The sequence below is a fragment of the Podospora pseudopauciseta genome (genome assembly GCF_035222475.1).
Source record: "Podospora pseudopauciseta strain CBS 411.78 chromosome 5 map unlocalized CBS411.78m_5.2, whole genome shotgun sequence".
Classification (NCBI taxonomy): domain Eukaryota; kingdom Fungi; phylum Ascomycota; class Sordariomycetes; order Sordariales; family Podosporaceae; genus Podospora; species Podospora pseudopauciseta.
The window spans coordinates 19,956-35,880 of NW_026946666.1; the positions used below are offsets into that span (position 1 = coordinate 19,956).

General features: G+C 51.0%; 6 protein-coding genes across 6 annotated transcripts; 2 read left to right on the forward strand and 4 right to left on the reverse strand.

Moving 5' to 3' along the window:
• Positions 1 to 23: 23 nt before the first annotated feature.
• QC763_503120 (uncharacterized protein) lies at positions 24 to 1,879 on the reverse strand. Its single transcript, XM_062912905.1, has 3 exons — positions 1,012 to 1,879; positions 355 to 961; positions 24 to 299 (listed from the first exon to the last, which is right to left on the reverse strand). The coding sequence occupies exons 1-3, from the start codon at positions 1,756 to 1,758 to the stop codon at positions 205 to 207; spliced, it is 1,449 nt and encodes a 482-aa protein (XP_062763722.1). The 5' UTR covers positions 1,759 to 1,879; the 3' UTR covers positions 24 to 204.
• Positions 1,880 to 1,966: 87 nt separating this feature from the next.
• On the forward strand, positions 1,967 to 3,089 carry QC763_0078780 (uncharacterized protein). The gene is made up of 2 exons (XM_062906077.1): positions 1,967 to 2,391; positions 2,451 to 3,089. Exons 1-2 carry the CDS (start codon positions 2,114 to 2,116, stop codon positions 2,971 to 2,973), a joined length of 801 nt encoding a protein of 266 aa, XP_062763723.1. The 5' UTR covers positions 1,967 to 2,113; the 3' UTR covers positions 2,974 to 3,089.
• QC763_0078790 (uncharacterized protein) lies at positions 2,129 to 3,199 on the reverse strand (the record flags this gene model as incomplete). Its single annotated transcript, XM_062906078.1, has 2 exons — positions 2,129 to 2,952; positions 3,051 to 3,199. 2 exons carry the CDS (start codon positions 3,197 to 3,199, stop codon positions 2,766 to 2,768), a joined length of 336 nt encoding a protein of 111 aa, XP_062763724.1. The 3' UTR covers positions 2,129 to 2,765.
• Positions 3,200 to 5,690: 2,491 nt separating this feature from the next.
• Positions 5,691 to 8,562, reverse strand: QC763_503100 (uncharacterized protein; the record flags this gene model as incomplete). Its single annotated transcript, XM_062912904.1, has 2 exons — positions 8,096 to 8,562; positions 5,691 to 8,034 (listed from the first exon to the last, which is right to left on the reverse strand). The coding sequence occupies exons 1-2, from the start codon at positions 8,257 to 8,259 to the stop codon at positions 5,691 to 5,693; spliced, it is 2,508 nt and encodes an 835-aa protein (XP_062763725.1). The 5' UTR covers positions 8,260 to 8,562.
• Positions 8,563 to 8,865: 303 nt separating this feature from the next.
• Positions 8,866 to 11,402, forward strand: QC763_503090 (uncharacterized protein). The gene is made up of 3 exons (XM_062912903.1): positions 8,866 to 10,275; positions 10,340 to 10,573; positions 10,632 to 11,402. The coding sequence occupies exons 1-3, from the start codon at positions 9,434 to 9,436 to the stop codon at positions 11,179 to 11,181; spliced, it is 1,626 nt and encodes a 541-aa protein (XP_062763726.1). The 5' UTR covers positions 8,866 to 9,433; the 3' UTR covers positions 11,182 to 11,402.
• A 1,391-nt stretch (positions 11,403 to 12,793) lies between these two features.
• On the reverse strand, positions 12,794 to 15,491 carry QC763_503080 (uncharacterized protein). Its single transcript, XM_062912902.1, has 3 exons — positions 13,962 to 15,491; positions 13,176 to 13,893; positions 12,794 to 13,112 (listed from the first exon to the last, which is right to left on the reverse strand). Exons 1-3 carry the CDS (start codon positions 14,558 to 14,560, stop codon positions 12,948 to 12,950), a joined length of 1,482 nt encoding a protein of 493 aa, XP_062763727.1. The 5' UTR covers positions 14,561 to 15,491; the 3' UTR covers positions 12,794 to 12,947.
• Positions 15,492 to 15,925: the final 434 nt, after the last annotated feature.

Here is a 15,925-nt window from a genome sequence, read left to right on the forward strand (position 1 = left end):
GAAGTTCGATATATACGTAAGGCCTTGATCCATGAATCGAGTTTAGATTTCTAGATTTCTATCAAATTCGACTACCATATTCCCTGTCCAATCAGTGTTACTTTCCAACCAAAATGCCGGTAATTTGGTTGTCGTCGGGAATGAAGTCAAGAGTAGAAATGAGCTGGCCATTGGAGAATCACGCCATCTGTCAATTCTCTCCCATTAGGGTAAAAGACGGGCAGCATCACGAGGAAATAACACCGTCTCGCGAATGTCTTCCAAGCCCAAGAAACCCTGTACAAGACGGTTAATACCCACTGCAGATAAGTCAGCACGATTCCCATGTCGCAAGGATCAACACGAAACACCTACACCCGAAGCCTCCCCAAGGAGGCATGCCAATTTCGTGGGCTGTCATGTACGGCCTCCATTCCGGCGTTTCCGGCTCAATCGGATGAGGTCGGTTGGCAAATGCGGCTGCTAGGTCTTCAGCGCTGTGGAGTAGTCGGCATCCAGTAACACATTCCTGTCCTCTGAGAATGACATCGAAAGATTGGGTTGTGTCGTCCTGTTCATCAGAGGGATAGATATTGCAGGACCTCAAATGTTTCGGGAAGTGAGTGATGAAGAAGATATCGGTTGGAGGGCTGACGTGGGATTCTTCGCTGGCGAGGAATCTGCCGAGTGCTGCTTCTTCGCTCCTAGTGAAGTCTTTGTCATCGTCGGACTCAATACCTATAAAGTCTCTCAGAAGAGTTTTGGCTTCATTGAAACGGATGCGTGGGAGCTTTCCACTCTTTCCAAGACCTAGCTTGAAAGTGCCAGCTAGGGGGTAGAGTCGTTTTGCGGTGTTGGTGAGCGCAGTGTATTTGTCCTGACTCTGCAAAGAGTGTAGAAGTGATACCAGTAGACTATCAGCAAAATCGAGGATCTCTATCCAGCTATGCTGAAGATTGAATACAAGTTCCAGCATGGTGAACTGTGACCAAATCAGCATTTTCCAAACCAAGAAAAAGGAGGATTCTCTACCTCCGTGAGATGTCTGCCATCAGAAACGGGCTCCCTCCGAAAAACTGTGTGAAAGTCGTAGACGCGCTCCAGGTCGGCTGAAAGTGCCATTCCAAGGTGTATCTCACCTGTTGGCGCCAATCTGGCTGTCCTGCCGAAGTATGGAACTGTAAACAAGTCGTCCTCCTCTCCTGGGAATTCGTAGCCAACAAGTGCAGGGGTTGGGACGTGGTAAAAGTCATGGAGCTTGAGGTATTCTACTGCCAGCTCATGGACCCCCGAGAAAAGCTTGAAGATTGCTGCTGTTGCAGGAACACGAGCATCCAGGAGTCTGTTGTCGAGTCTCTCTTCGATTAACTTCGTACGAGATTGGATCGAAGCTAGAACTTCCCCTGAAGCTCCATGAAGGACATTGCTATAAGCACCTGGAGTCTTGGCGGCCGACAGGTAGTGGATATCGCAGAGCTCGATTGGAGTGATGTCAAAGTCAGTGTCATGAGCCACCGATCGAGCGGTAACCCGAACAAGTGACTCTGGCGTTAGAAAGCTGACGGTATCGAAGACACCATTGTCAAGGCCATTTTTTGATTCCACTGTAGCTTGAAGAAAATGCCCATTGGCGCATCTGAACAACACCGCAACTGAATTGCTGTCATCGGATAGAATTGGGCTGTTGTGAACGCGGACATCCAAAGACCTGGTGTCGGTGTCGTCGTTCGACAGGTGAGATGGTGCAAGTTGGGATGACATCTGCCTAGCATTAAGCATCGTGCACTGTTGTACGGTATTGAATAAGATTACTTTCCTTTGAGATCAGGTTGAGGGGGGGTAATTTCAAGAGTAAATGCCATGTGTCACTAGATAATGATGGAATTTATGGCAATAGCGGCGGCCTGAACATCTCGGTCAAGAGGTTTGGCCAAGCATGTTGAATCGGACTTGTGCACTGATGGTAGCACGAAGCTGAGCAAGACAGGTAGCGCTTGGTAAGAGTTTGCGGGGATTAGTCGTTCTGCGTGGATGCAATCCTGCCTCATGGCACCCCAACCAGGTATAACACCCCAGAATGGTTGTTGATGAATGACATTGCGTGCCTTAGGTTGTCCTCGCTTTAGAATTTTCTATGATTTTCAAAATGGCCATTGATACACCCACTACCTCAACCAAGACCCTCGAGCTTGAGGTTGTTAGATACGAGCAGCTCAGGCGCAACGACAACGCCGAGGTGAGGAAGCTAGCCCAGGCCTTGTCTGACCAGGGAATGCTGTTCTTGGACCTCCAGGGATCCACGGCAGAGCAATTCCTGAAAGACCTGCAAACCGTGATACAGCATCAACGAGCCTTTTTTGAACAGCCGCAGGAGGAGAAGTCCAAATATCACACGGGTATTCGATACAACGGGTGGGTACAGGCCGAAATTCTTCTTTTCTACTCATCGCTAATCCAGGCCCTTTTCTCAGATTTTACACTTCCCCCATTGGTGTCGAAAAGATTCACCTTGGTCGCAAGGAGCAAATGGCAGGGGACCGGTCTCAACTTCCCGAAGCACTTCAGCTGGTGGCAGACAAGGTCGAAAATGTCTCTTCGTTCATCGACAAGATACTCCGCGAGATTGGCATGACGTTGGCAAGCTCGATGGATGAACGATTCCCGGCCAGTTTGCAGGAAGCCACCAGACCCGGCCAAAGTCATCTAACATTGGGCATCTCAAAGGCACGTGCCGGGACACCTCTAATGGACGGCCACACCGATGACGGTTTCCTCACTCTCACTTTCTATGACGAGCCCTTTCTCGAAGTCTTGGATAGGTCTACAAACGAGTGGAAGTTGGTTGAGGTGAATCGCAACATGCCAATTCTGAATGTAGCTGCCCAGTCGGCAAAGAACTCGGGAGGTCGGCTGTACAACCCCTGGCATAGGGTGAAGATGGGGGAGAACGAGATAAACTTGGTCATGTTTGATCTGTTTGAAGATTCAAATTAGTAGACTGCTAAGCTTGAGACCTTCGTTTTTTGTCGTTGGACGGGATGGCAATGGGTTAGTAGCAATACATATCATACCTAGATATCAAACACAAAAGCCACCTCATGTTTTTTGCGACAAAACCTTTACAACTATGGTTTAGGTACCCAGATACACCTACAATTTCCATCTGCTTCTTCTCAACCCAAGACCAACAGTCGGTCGATTTCTGCCCGTCCAAGATCATATCCAGTGACAAACTCACAGCATCGGAGCCCCTCCCTCTTCAGCTCCGCCCAACATGTCTCAAAGCCAGTGGCCTTCCGTTGGATCATTTCTGACAGACAAAGCCTCTCCCTTCTTCCCAGCAACTCTCCATTGTCAGCCACCCATTGCTCCAAATCAAGAAAAGCACGCGCCAGACCAAGCAAAAAGACGCTGTTGATCATCGGGTGCTGAGCCCACCCTAAAAGGTCATGGGAAAACCTGCCGGAGTCATTGAGGTTCTCATCTTCTGGACGGCCAATTATGTCTCCTAAACAGGTTGGCTGTGGCAAACCCCTATTCTTCATCATTTCGAGACCCAGGGCCACCAGGTCGGGGCTGTAGCCAGGCCAATGCTGCTCATCCATGCAGGCAATACCTGTGCCCACCGGCTTGTAGCCCTTTTCTGCTCGCAATATTTGCAAACAGTTAGACACCAGGGGTGTGATTGTCTGGTGAGGGGAGCTGATGATATTTTCCAGGAGTCCTGCATGGGCAAACCACAGTGGTAGTAGGGCGTCTATTTCAACTGCCGACTTGTGTATCTGGATTGGTGACTTTGGCTCAAAATCGTTCATCTCGCACAGCGACCAGCTTCTCGTGATGGGAAAAGTCGGATGGCTGACCGCAGCATCATGACGCGAGGGGTCAAAAGTCTTTTCCAGGCTCTGATAGCCACCAACAAGCCCCCAATAAGCCTCGCCCATATCCTTGCCATGTGGTCTGAGGGAGTCAATCCAGTTCCGAAGCAGTTCAGTCTCGACATGAGTGAAAGCACCAAACATCCTCCCTCTCCAGCCCAGCTCCCGCATCAAAAGGCTCTTGCTGCTGTCACCTCTGCATACCCATGGCTTGGAGTCTGCCAAGGCGTCAAGGAACTCATCTTTCCAACCGTCATCATCCTTGGGGCTCGAAGGAGGAGCAGAAAACCAAGATGACAATTTTCTCTTTCCGATCCGGGCGCGACTCGTGCAATGAATCTTGGTGGCAATGGTGGCTTTCTTGCAGATGATGTCAACCAGCTTGTCCTCATAATCATCCACGGTATCCCTGTCATCGAGACTCTGCCCAAGGCAATAGCCAGCCTGCACACGCCTCCACGCTATCTGCGGATCCATGATGCCCGTGTTCTGAACAATCTCCATAAAGTGTGCAATGTTGCCAATCGCCATCGCGCAGTGACCCGAGTGCGCGTTGTCGATCGAAATGTGCAAAGCATAGTAGTAGGGCGAGATCCCAAACTCGGGCAGCTCCTTGTTGGCTTTCAAGACCCCAATGGCAGGCTGCTCGTAGTGGAGATTAAACCCCAGAATCTCGGGTAAAAACTCGTTAGGAAAGACGGAAATGAGGAGTTGTCCAATGGCATATCTCCAAATCGTCTCATCCTCCATGCCATGGCGTGGGTGTGTGAAATCGAGCGAGTCGCCGTTGGGCAGGTCCACACCCACGCTCTGGAGAAGCTCCTTGTAGAGCAATATGTGGTTCTTTTCCAGATCCCCATCACCAAGCTCTTCTGAAAAGATTTGCCAAGCATCCTTTGTCACGCCCCGAAAGGCGAAGGGGGTTGTGACCTGATGAATCCGTGCGAGCCATGCGCCATCGGTGTAGTTCCACGGTGCGCTGTTCTTGAGAAACATGCAGGCTTCTTCGAAGCTTTTGAACAGCTCAGGTCCACCACCAAGCTCCCTTCGACGCATGTAGGCTTCGAATTCCAGACCCACATCGAGCTGGATATCTTGGATGAAGCTTTGGAGACGGGAGGTATCAAAGGTCGCGATGTTGAGAATGCTGGGAGATCGGTCCTTGTACTTGGCCATCCGGAGTCCTTGTTCGAGTAACGAAAGCAACGTTTCTCGAACTTGGGGCATGATTTCTGGGAACCGCTCCAGATTTTGAACTTTGTGGTAAAGATCTTTGAAGTGACGCATTCGTTGCTGCCGCTTTCTTTCTAGGCGTGGTGACTTGGGCTTTTCGTCGGTCAATATCGCTATGTGGCCTGTTGTGGAAGCATTGGACCAAGTTGGGAACGAGAGTCGTGGTTTTCGCCATGGGAACGAGATGTAAAGAAAACAGCTAAGAGGGACAATTATCAAGAGTAAAGATTCCAAGTTTAACATGATGGAGCAATTTCCTAGTGACTGAAAGCGACGAGATGTGTGCTTCCATTACGAAAAAGGAGATCGATCTCTGCGGGCATTCTATATCTAGTATTCAGGGCTTCCTAAGCTCTTTCATCCCGCGTCCCGCACTGAGTCATGTCAGCAACTCTTGTTGGGAGCGTGATGGATATGACCCTAAAACGTATGGAATCATGGGTCATGGTGGGGTTCCGCAGTAAACAAGATGCAAGTAAATGGAGACTGTTGATCCGAGAATCCGAACTGCTAAGGTCGATTAGCTGCCATACAAAGCTATCACGAAATAGGTAGCACGGACAGTCACTACGACTCAAGGTTTCTTGGTAATCATTTCAATTATTGAACCTCCCTACTGTGATCAGATCTAGCCAAAGCCTGGTCCAAACTCTCCAACAGACTGGGTACAATGCTGTCCCCGAACAAATGGGGATGTACGTCCATAAGAGACCTCAACGCTTCTAACAGTCCTAGCAGCTGTCGAGAGTGGAATGTGATGGCTTCATCGAACTTTGACGCCACCCCTGGTCCACGTCTTTGTATCCACACTGTGCTGTCCAAAAGACTACTGAGAGCAAGACTATCCCAAAATATACCCCCTTCCATGATACCCTGAACAGGGGAATAAACGGTGTAAACTATTCTCGAAGCAGGGGGTATGATGAGTATATCGTCTTGCTCCAAAATAAAAGCCCTTTGTGTATCACTTCTCTCAAGACTCTTCAGCGCAGGGTCCGTATCAGTGTCAGAAAGAGAGGCAAAGATGCAGATTTTGAGACCCTCAAGATTACGCAACCAAACCCCACTCATGGTGGCAAAGGATGGCCCAAAGCAAACATGGGGAAGGGTGACGGCGTTGAAGTCGGTTCTGATCTCAGGCAAAACCTCGGGGCTTCCAAGTTGTTGGCATGCACTGGCACTCCTGCTAGTGCGTAGTCTGAGTCGCTCTACCAGATAGTCTAGTAGACGGAAACGTGGAAGCATGGTCAATAAAGGTCGATGCGAGTGGGTCATGTTTCTGAGATTGGAGGTGCCTCGATCGTGAACAGAGTTGGCAAGTTCATCCTTCAATAAACACAAAGAATCAAGCATCGCGTGCATACCAGAATCTAGAAAGGTTTCCTTGATGATCACTGGCTTTTCGAACACTTGGTGTGCTTTAGCGGCCTGGATAGCTTCGTTGGAGGTGAGATAGAGCACATCAGCATCCATGGGAGATGCAGCACGACCGGGCAGGACCGCATTGCCTTGCGTCCACATTGAGGCCCATTTTGTGGCTGCCTCCAGCGGTGGTGCCTGGTCTTGGTGGGTTTCAAGGGGCTCCTGCCGGGCCTCCTTTGCAAGCATGCTGTCGATATAAGGCATAATTGTAGGGTAATATTGGTTATGAAGCGTTTCCTCCAGGCTGGCCAAGCCTTTTCCTGTGATTGGAGCCGTTCCAAGATATAGAGCTGCTGAGGTGTACAGGTCGGCTTCCAACTCGCTGGATTGTGGTGAGGTTGGGCTAGGTTCCGAATGGATTCGGGATGGGCTTGAAAAGCTGGGGGTTGTGGGTTCTGATGTTATGGTCAAAGGTTGATGTTGCCCAAAGGAGTTCATTGCTGAGGGCGAAAGGAACAAGGCTGAAGATTGCCAACACATGGGATCGTGCATATCGATGCTGTAGGACAGGTCTGCGCTGTTCCAGTCCCACATCGAGTCAAAGAGTGGCATCGCTTCTGAGGGCGCAGAGGACATCTCCTGGAAGTTCTCTAGCTGATTTAGCGACACGTCTAAGCTGGGCTGTGTGTCCCGAAGTTGGTCTTGTGCAGGTGCTATCTGAGCATCTCCCGGGCCATCATCATCGCCTGTACTCACTTCCGCAGGCGAGGTTCTCAGCGGCATGGTATGCTGGTGTCTTGGCGAAGATGGCAGGCAAGCTTCGCCCCGAGCAGCGAGAACGCCGAACCGGTCCCTTCGCAAAAGATGGGCCGCATAGTGACCGGGTCTGATGTCACGCAAGAAGACTGTCGCCTGTGCGTCCACGGCGACACGGCCATCCTGACTGGCTACCCACAGATCCTCCATTTTTCCATCAACTGTCGTCGAAGCCAATGTAACAAGATCAAAGTCGCGATGGGGCTGCAGAGGAGCCTCGTTCAACGTCTTTAACCGGCCACCAAGAAGCGCCTGTCGATGTCGCTGTAATAACACAGCATTGAGGCGCGGCAAAAAATCGTTGAAGAAGTCGGGGTAGCTTGTTGCAGACGCTCGGAGCATGTTCATTTGTACCTGACTAGCACAATTCCAAGCATAGTGAAACACCACGTCGGGAGACCAGAGCGCAACAATAAATGCGAGGTTTCGTAGACGGTTGTTTTCATTGTATGCCCGTTTTCGCTTCTTTTTGGTAGCCTCTTCACGCTTGTTTCTGTCTGCCAGGTGGGATAAAGCCAGCAGCTCTTTCCACTCTGGTTCTCTATTTGCCTGTGATCGATGCGAAGAAACGATCCTGGCCACAGAGCAAAACGTAGAGATGCGTGTGTCGAGGTGGTCACATTGGTCAACAAGGCCGTCGCGAATGGTTGAAAATGTCGAGATGGGCGCGTTGCTAGCCCATGCTTCATACAGCTCCTGGAGCCACGCTCGAGTCTCCTGATCAAACCCAAGGCTGGTGTCATGACCAGGCTGAAGCTCCCAACCCCTATTCAACCCTGTCAGCGTTTTTGTGAGCACGGGCCGTGGCCGCAGCAACTGGAACTTACTTTGACGGTGGGCCGTGCACCATCCCCTTGATAGGTATGAATTTCGATGAGCTTTTGCGGCGTTGCTGTAGGGCTGGGCATAAAGGCGTACGGAAAGCCCTTGGAGGAAGCTGAGAGCCTGTTGAGGGTATGGGTGTAGCCCTTGGAGGAAGGAGGTCCGACATCTCAAGCAGAAGAAGGGTGGGTGACAATTGTTCATGTATGCCTCGATGTAGCTTGGCGTACTTTTTGCCTCAAGTCCTCCACTTCGGACAATCCCTCCCTCCCTGTTAATATGGCGTCATGTTGAAGTTCTGTTTGGTGTGTTCTGGCAATAGGAATCCTTCACATTGCTGTCAACAAGAAGGCAACATTGTGAGAATACATGTCAAACAGCATAACCCACGCTCCCATCTGACCAGTAAGGAAGCAGAGGGACAAAATATGAGGTAATGAAAACTGATGTATGTAAGCCGGATACTCGGGGCCATCATGCAGAGGCCTTGATGGAGGTAATTTCAAGGCTGAAGCCTGCCAAAATGCCAGGACAAATTGTACTATACGCTGCTGTGTAACTCATGGCACGGATGATCCGTGAAAGACATGGGGTAGGCCCATGCATCATTGAGACGCTGAGCGTGGTGCCTGTGAAGATGCCAAGAGCTAGATGCGGTTTATTAGGTGGTTTGGGGGCTGTGGGGCGGGCCGTCTGAGGCGCGTGGCTGCTGAACCGTTGGTGTCTCTGTTTCCCTCCACTCCGCACACATCCAACCACTCACATCCGAGACGGACTCACATGTTCGCAGTTGGGCCTCACCAACGGCTTCCAATTCAGCGGTCCCCGGAGTTGAAAACCCTATGGGGCTCTCGGCGCTGTCCCGTGTTTCGGTCTGCGTGTCTTCCTTGGTTCTTTGAGCTCCGCGCCGCAACGGTGAATGAGAAATGGGGCAAACATTCCCTACAGTACACCGACTCGATCCTGCCTCGTGGCACCTGCCTCTAAGGTAGAAACATCCGCTCTACTATGCCTCCAAGGGATATGACTAGCTCCAACGCGGCTGCTGACTGGAAGCTGGAACGAGACCCGGGCCCCGATTTGCCCGATGACACACCAAAGCTGAAAGGGGCATCGGTTTAAAATGGACCTGTCCTTTGACGAACCTGTCGTGCTGGATGGCGAAATTGAATGCAAATGCACCTGCATCTCCTATTCTCCAACCTGCGCTGCAACACAACCGCATCTTGCCATCAAATCGACCTCACTCCCTCACCGCCGGCTGATTCACGACAACCAGCATCTAGAGATATGCAGCCTTGAGAAGCCAGCGACCACTCACGTCCTTGCCCGCATCGCACAACATGGCGACCAAAACGACCACCGTGACCGAGTTGCACACCATCTCGTTCGACCCCTCCACCACAAACTCGGGCGCGACTTCACGGAAAAGCCAGAGCCGCGATGCAACAGTCGTGGCTTCTGATTCAGAACCAGAGGCGTCTCCAATCTCGCCCAAGTCAAGGCCGGCTCTGCTGCCCAAAGGCCGCGCCATCATCGTGACCACCCAGCTTTGTGGCCTGCTGTTCTTCAGCAGCTTCTGCAATGGCATCATCGTCATCGCTCTACCTGCCATGCACTCGGAGCTGGGTCTACAGGAGAGCCTCTTGGTTTGGCCCACCTCGAGTTACTATCTCACGGCCGGTTCCTGTTTGTTGCTGGCCGGCTCCATCGCCGATGTTGTCGGTGTGAAAAAGGTCAACCTCGTTGGCTCTTTCCTCAGTTCCATCTTTGCTCTGGCCTGCGGTCTGGCACAAACTGAAGGTCAAATAATAGCATTCCGGGCCCTTCAGGGCATCACAAACGCCATCATTGCCCCCTCAGCGATATCCATCATCTCCAATAGTGTGGCCGAGGGCCGGCCGCGGAACATGGGGTTTGCATGCCTCGGATTCAGCCAGCCGCTCGGGTTCAGTCTTGGCTTGGTGCTCACGGGGGTCATGACAGACACGGTGGGGTGGCGGCCAGCCTTCTACCTTGTAGCCGCCTGCAGCATAGTTTTGTTTACCATTGGGATATGGTCACTTCCGCAAGACATTCACTCATCCGGTAGCCAATCCGTTCTGAGGCGGCTCGGAGGTGAGATCGACTGGATTGGAGTAGGCTTGGCCAGCATGGGGCTGGCCATGTTTTCATACGTTTTAGCGTAAGCATTAACACCTGTGAAACATTCTGCGGGCCTGCATAAGCTAATTGAGTGATGCTTCTAGATCCCTGTCTGCCAACATTCAGGACATTCGTCAGGCTGTCACCATCGTTTTGCTCGTAATTTCTGTCTTTTCTGTTCCATCCTTTGTGGGGTGGATGCACTACCAGACCAGGAAGAACCGCACAGCACTGATCCCGAACTCTCTCTGGCGAAGCGGTGTGTTTACGAGCGCCTGCGTCATGGTTATGCTGACCAACGCTTTGATCAACTGCATGGAGTTGTATAGCAGTCTATTGTAAGCCTGTTTCCGAAGCTTCATGGTTCATGTCTAACGCGTTGTCTCCTTACCTTAGCTTCCAAACCATTCAGGGACAGTCTGCTCTGACGGCGTCCCTTCAAGTGCTTCCCTCTTTGGTAGCCGGGATTATCACCAGCATTCTCACGGGCATATTTGTCAACCGCATGCCTGTATTCTGGACCGTCCTCATCACCACAATCGTCAGCACTGTTTCGGCCTTGTTGATGGCCCTGGTCCGTACCGACCAAGTATATTGGGAGAACGCCTTTGTTGCGCAGATCCTCTCACCCATCAGCTGTGACCTTCTCTTTACAGTTGGCCTCCTGATCATTTCGGATGTTTTCCCGAAGCACATGCAGGCTTTAGGCGGCGCAGTGTTCAACACGTGTGCTCAGCTTGGGGTCGCCATTGGGCTAAGTGTGACGCAGGTCGTTGCCTCATCGGTCACAAACAACTCTCAATTTGACAACAAATCATCCCCCGAAGCCCTTATGGAGGGATATAGGGTAGCTTTTTGGATCATGTTTGGTTGGATGGTGTTTGTTTGTGGGGTATGCGCTGTTGGATTGAGACGAGTGGGTGCAATTGGTGTCAAGCGTGACTGATGCATTGTTGGGTTGTCCGATGATTGGTGTTCAAGCTTGTTCAATGGGTAGACTGATAGATTGGTAGACGGACGGGCCTATAGATACAGCATTCTTCGGTTGGAATTTAGGCACAATAGATAGGCACATACTTTTCAGAATCGAGTCTAACGCAGATGTATGTGCCCGTGAAAGGGAGCTGGGTTGTAGCTGTATCAACCGGACTCGCCCTCGGATTTGAGCCAACTTTGCATATGTATATGCCGACCAAGGGACATCCCGCGGCGATTTCACACTCGGGAACTTCCCCTACCTGGAATGATATGCATGACGGATGTCATGCAGACTGGATGCATCCATGATCTCCCCGATTGGAAGAATGCGACGGGCGAGTAGGAACAGTGCCGCTTGATGACTTCGGCAAAACTAGCCTCCGACTGTGCAATACATGTACTGCTAAGAGGCTCAGATGGTCTACCTGGTATGCAGTGACTTTTTGCTCTTCTTATTAGCCACATGGGTAGGAATTCATGCCGGGTGGGGCGGGGGTCGCTCTCCTCCCTACTTTTACGTTCATCTCGTATCCGTAAACAACACTTGAACCAAGTCACTTGCAGGTCGATCAGCTCGACTCATCAGTTGTGCAGCGAAGGGCAGAATTGTATATGCATTGGTTCCATACCTGGTATGGAGGGGTAACCTCGTCGAATGTCTATTGCTTTCCAGTACACTCGTCTCCATGACAGGATTGGTATTTCCCACCCGCAGAGATAGCAAATGCTTCGGACTTTGAAACATTTGAACGATGTACCATTTTCGTTGTGTCAATAAGTTGGTAGATACTATCACTTCTGTGTCTTCGAGTTGACAGCAAACCGCATTGACAACGTGGAACTTCCTTGATCCTCCGCTGTGCAGTATCGTGCTCACAACACTCCAACTAAATCAAAATCAATGTCACACAGCTTACTGTTCCTAAGAATAGTCCTGGTTGACAGTACGATGCTATTGGTGACCCAGGGCAACTACAAATCAGCATCCGATAGAGCTGAAAGGTTGATGCGGGTTTTTGCTGATGCTTTGTCCCAACCGTAACAAAAAAGCAATCTGTGTCGGGGTACTTAAGAGACTGGGTGATTGATGCGGCATCAGCTTCTATTGGACTGAGTGGAAGTCTGGCTTTTGATGCCAAGTCGGCCGTGGTGTTCTATCATTCTACCATTAGCCCGCCCGACTCCCGGTGTTTCAGAGGATGAAGCGGTGGGTGGTAGATTCCCATGTGTGGGCTTTTGGTTCTGGCTGGGTTGTTTTGAAGTTAGAGTCTCACCGTTGATGCATGTAGGTAGTTCAGCTCTTGTTGGGCAATCTTCAAGCTATTACTTAAGTTCAGACTGTGTTAGATGATGACGTTGACATGGTATCCTTTCTGAGAGAATGGACTTGCGGTTGCTTTGGAGTGGCCATGGGTGAAACGTCTGTTTAGGTACCCCTGAGTTGGTTATATGCGATGTGCAGGCTTAGGTTGGCTGAAGAGTGTGTATGCGATGCAGGGCCCGTGGTGCCTTTGCAATCATAGAGGTCAAGGTAATGGATTCCATCCTTAAAGATCGCGGTGAAAATTCCCAGCAATGAACGCTACAAAAGTTTTCATTCCTTATGACCCATGGTATATAACATGACAAATTCCCAGTCCAGTGACTTGCGCCAGTATGTCCGTCTCATAACCCAGCTTCTATCCCTACCAGTAACAGAATAAACAAAAAGAGTGTGCATGTACCATCCACTACCTATACCGTCTGTTGCAACCTGCCGACCATGAACTGATCCAAAAACAGCAAGCTCTGGTCCATATCATCCTTGAGCAGCGACTTGCCCGCTGTCATGGGCAATCTCTCGGGTGCTGACTGTGTGAGATACACCTTGGCTCTGGTACGGTGCGCAGATCGAAAGACCTATCTTCTGTTAGTAAACAAAGCAACATAGGTACCAGGTATGTATCAGTATCAGAAGCTTACCCTCAGCCTTTTGACAATATCCTCGAACTCCTTCTTGATCTTTCCATCAACCCCCTCATCTGCCAACTGGTCCCTAAAGGTATGCTTCTTGACCACTTTGCAGAATCTTCTCTGCAAGAGAGGGACATTTCTTTCCTGGATCAGCTTGGGCAGGTACGCCTCCAATCCCAAAAACGCATCCAGGGCTTGGAACAGCAAGACCTGATTTCCACTCAGCCCATCAAACTTCTCCCACTCTCCATTGGTGTTATTCTGGTGTCCCACGCCCCAGGCATAAAACCCTTGAACGCGGCTCAGCCACACTGATCTCGCAATCTTGGCGTCGTGAACTCGGTCGTAATAGCTGCTTAGCAAAGGGCGTAGCTGGCCTTTGATGTCACGGACATGTTCGAGACAAGACTCCTTGTCACCCCGGGCGTATGTCACGATACTTTCGACAATGGAGCAGTAGATTGGTACACCTAGCACTTCGACCTCCTGAAAGATGCGGGCGAATTCCTCCTCTGAGGACTGAATAAGAGTCGAGAGGCCGGTATTGATCTTGAGGGCGTAGCCTCCAGCTGGGTTGAAGTTGAGAACCAGGTTAGACATGTTGTTTCCGGATTCGGAATCGAGACCAAAGTGCGACTGCATGGAGTTCCAGGGTATGACGAGTTCCATGGGGAGGGCAATGGACTTTTCGAGTTGGGCGAGGCGGACTACTGGGATGCTTGCCCATCTGATTTTGTTAGCCACATGGATATCTTTGTGAACCCAGTCCAGACATGGACGACATAGGACGCTTACCTATAAGCATGTCTACACCAAGCCACACAGCAGTAAAACCCATTGTAAGCATCCCTGGGGAAGACATCCCATCTTCCAGCATCGGCCGCTTGTAGCAGTCTCTGAACTTCAGCCAGGTCAACCTTTTGACTCAAAAGCTGAGCGAAGCGTGTCCTGAACTCGAATATGCGCCTTTCGTTGATGTTGTCGTCAAGAGATGCATTCTCCGCTGGTAGGAGGGGAGCCATCTCATGGTAGATGTCTTTATATGCCTGGAGGCATGCGGGCCATATCTTTTCATTGTGGTTGGATCTCGGAGGCCAGCAACCAGCTCCATCCTGCTGAACAAGGGTGGAGAATGATGAGGCGACTTCGTGGCAGTCAGACAGGTCGTGGATGGTGTCGAGCTTCTGTTTATTGAAGGCGCATGTTGAATTGCAGGTGTTCGTCGAATCTGAAAAGACTATGCCGGATCGAGTGAATCCTTTGAAAAGATTGAAGGACGGAATGGTGTGCTGAGACAGGCGCTTCATGAGCCATGGCCTCCATGGCGTAGACACTATGAGCGTAAAGATGCTCCCAAGAACGGAGAGGAAGATAAACTCTGAGAGCGGAGTCATGGCCAACTCCAGAGTTCTTAAACGATCGATATGACTTGCACGGTAGAAGGTGGTAGAGTCTGTGTAACTGGTCTAGTTACCAAGTAATTCGGAATAGATTAAGAGGTAGATGCGGAGGTAGACGATCAGCATCAACAGCAGTCGAGGGATTTTATATACAACAACCGACAACAGTCCTAAGGATACCAATACCCCCTCCCGGGTTCGGAACGGGCGCAAACTGCAGAAAGCCAGGGCTGAACGAATCACCTACAGGCCACTTACAGAGTGCCACTTTTCAGGCCTTGAACAATACCTTGATTACGCCTGTTTGTTCCTCGAGCGCTTGGATACCGCCAGTACCGGTGACATGGTTGGTGTGGGCACCATCGTCACTATGGATCAGGGCTTACCGAGCATATAGTATGTCTCTCCAGGGTATTCCGGATCCCGGATACCTTGCCTGACCTTTAAAACATGGTCCGCAACCTCACCCATGCCCACCCATGAGTCCCGGCAGCTTGGGTGGATATCTCACCAAAATCATACCACACCCTCCCACGCCAACACACCGGGACGCCCATGTCGGTAAGTCGCCGACCTTGGGCTCCCACTTGGAAACATCAAGGGGTCCTGGGCAGGTGGAGAGGACGGCTCTTGTGACACTCGGGAAGGATGCTCAGTCCATTTCGACCCAATGATAAGGAGTGACAAGACCGCTTTCCCCTCCCAGCCGAGTGGTCAACCGTCTTTCCTCCTTGGGATGTTCCCATGTGAATTCCCGTGACCTGAATTTGGGCTTCTACTGGAGTGGAGTGGAGTGGTAGCCGAGACGAAAGAGGGGCCCTCGTTGACGACTGGAGACGCTAGGAAGGGGAATAAAAAGGCGCTTCTTGATGCCTAACAGCTCAACGGTGCCGGTCACCGAGTAGACAGCATACCCTGGCCACAACGTTGAGGATTTCCACGTTCTTGGGTCTTCCAGGGTGGCTTGCTTGCTTTGTCTTGGTGGTGGCTGTTTCTACCGATTCCGACTTTTGCCCGTGCAGATTCCGCTAGACTGAGTGAGACCCCAGCGTCAGTAATCGTACACGTGTTGCCCACATCTCGACTCCCTGACAGCTTGTACCGTGGACTTGCACAGACCAATCGGCCAGCTTGAAAGGCAGGAATTGGTCTGTGAGACCCCCAAATCCAAGCCGGCACGTCCCACGGTTCACGGTGCGTGCCGCGGAAACTGCCAGTCGGGGCATGGTAGGTACCCTCTTGAATCAAGACACATCAATATTAAGGCACGTTGCCATGTCTCGATTCAAGACCCAGCGGTGGAAACAACGCACAGCGGTGGCTTGCTCGCCCATTTCGAGCTAGAAATTGCCAATGGCT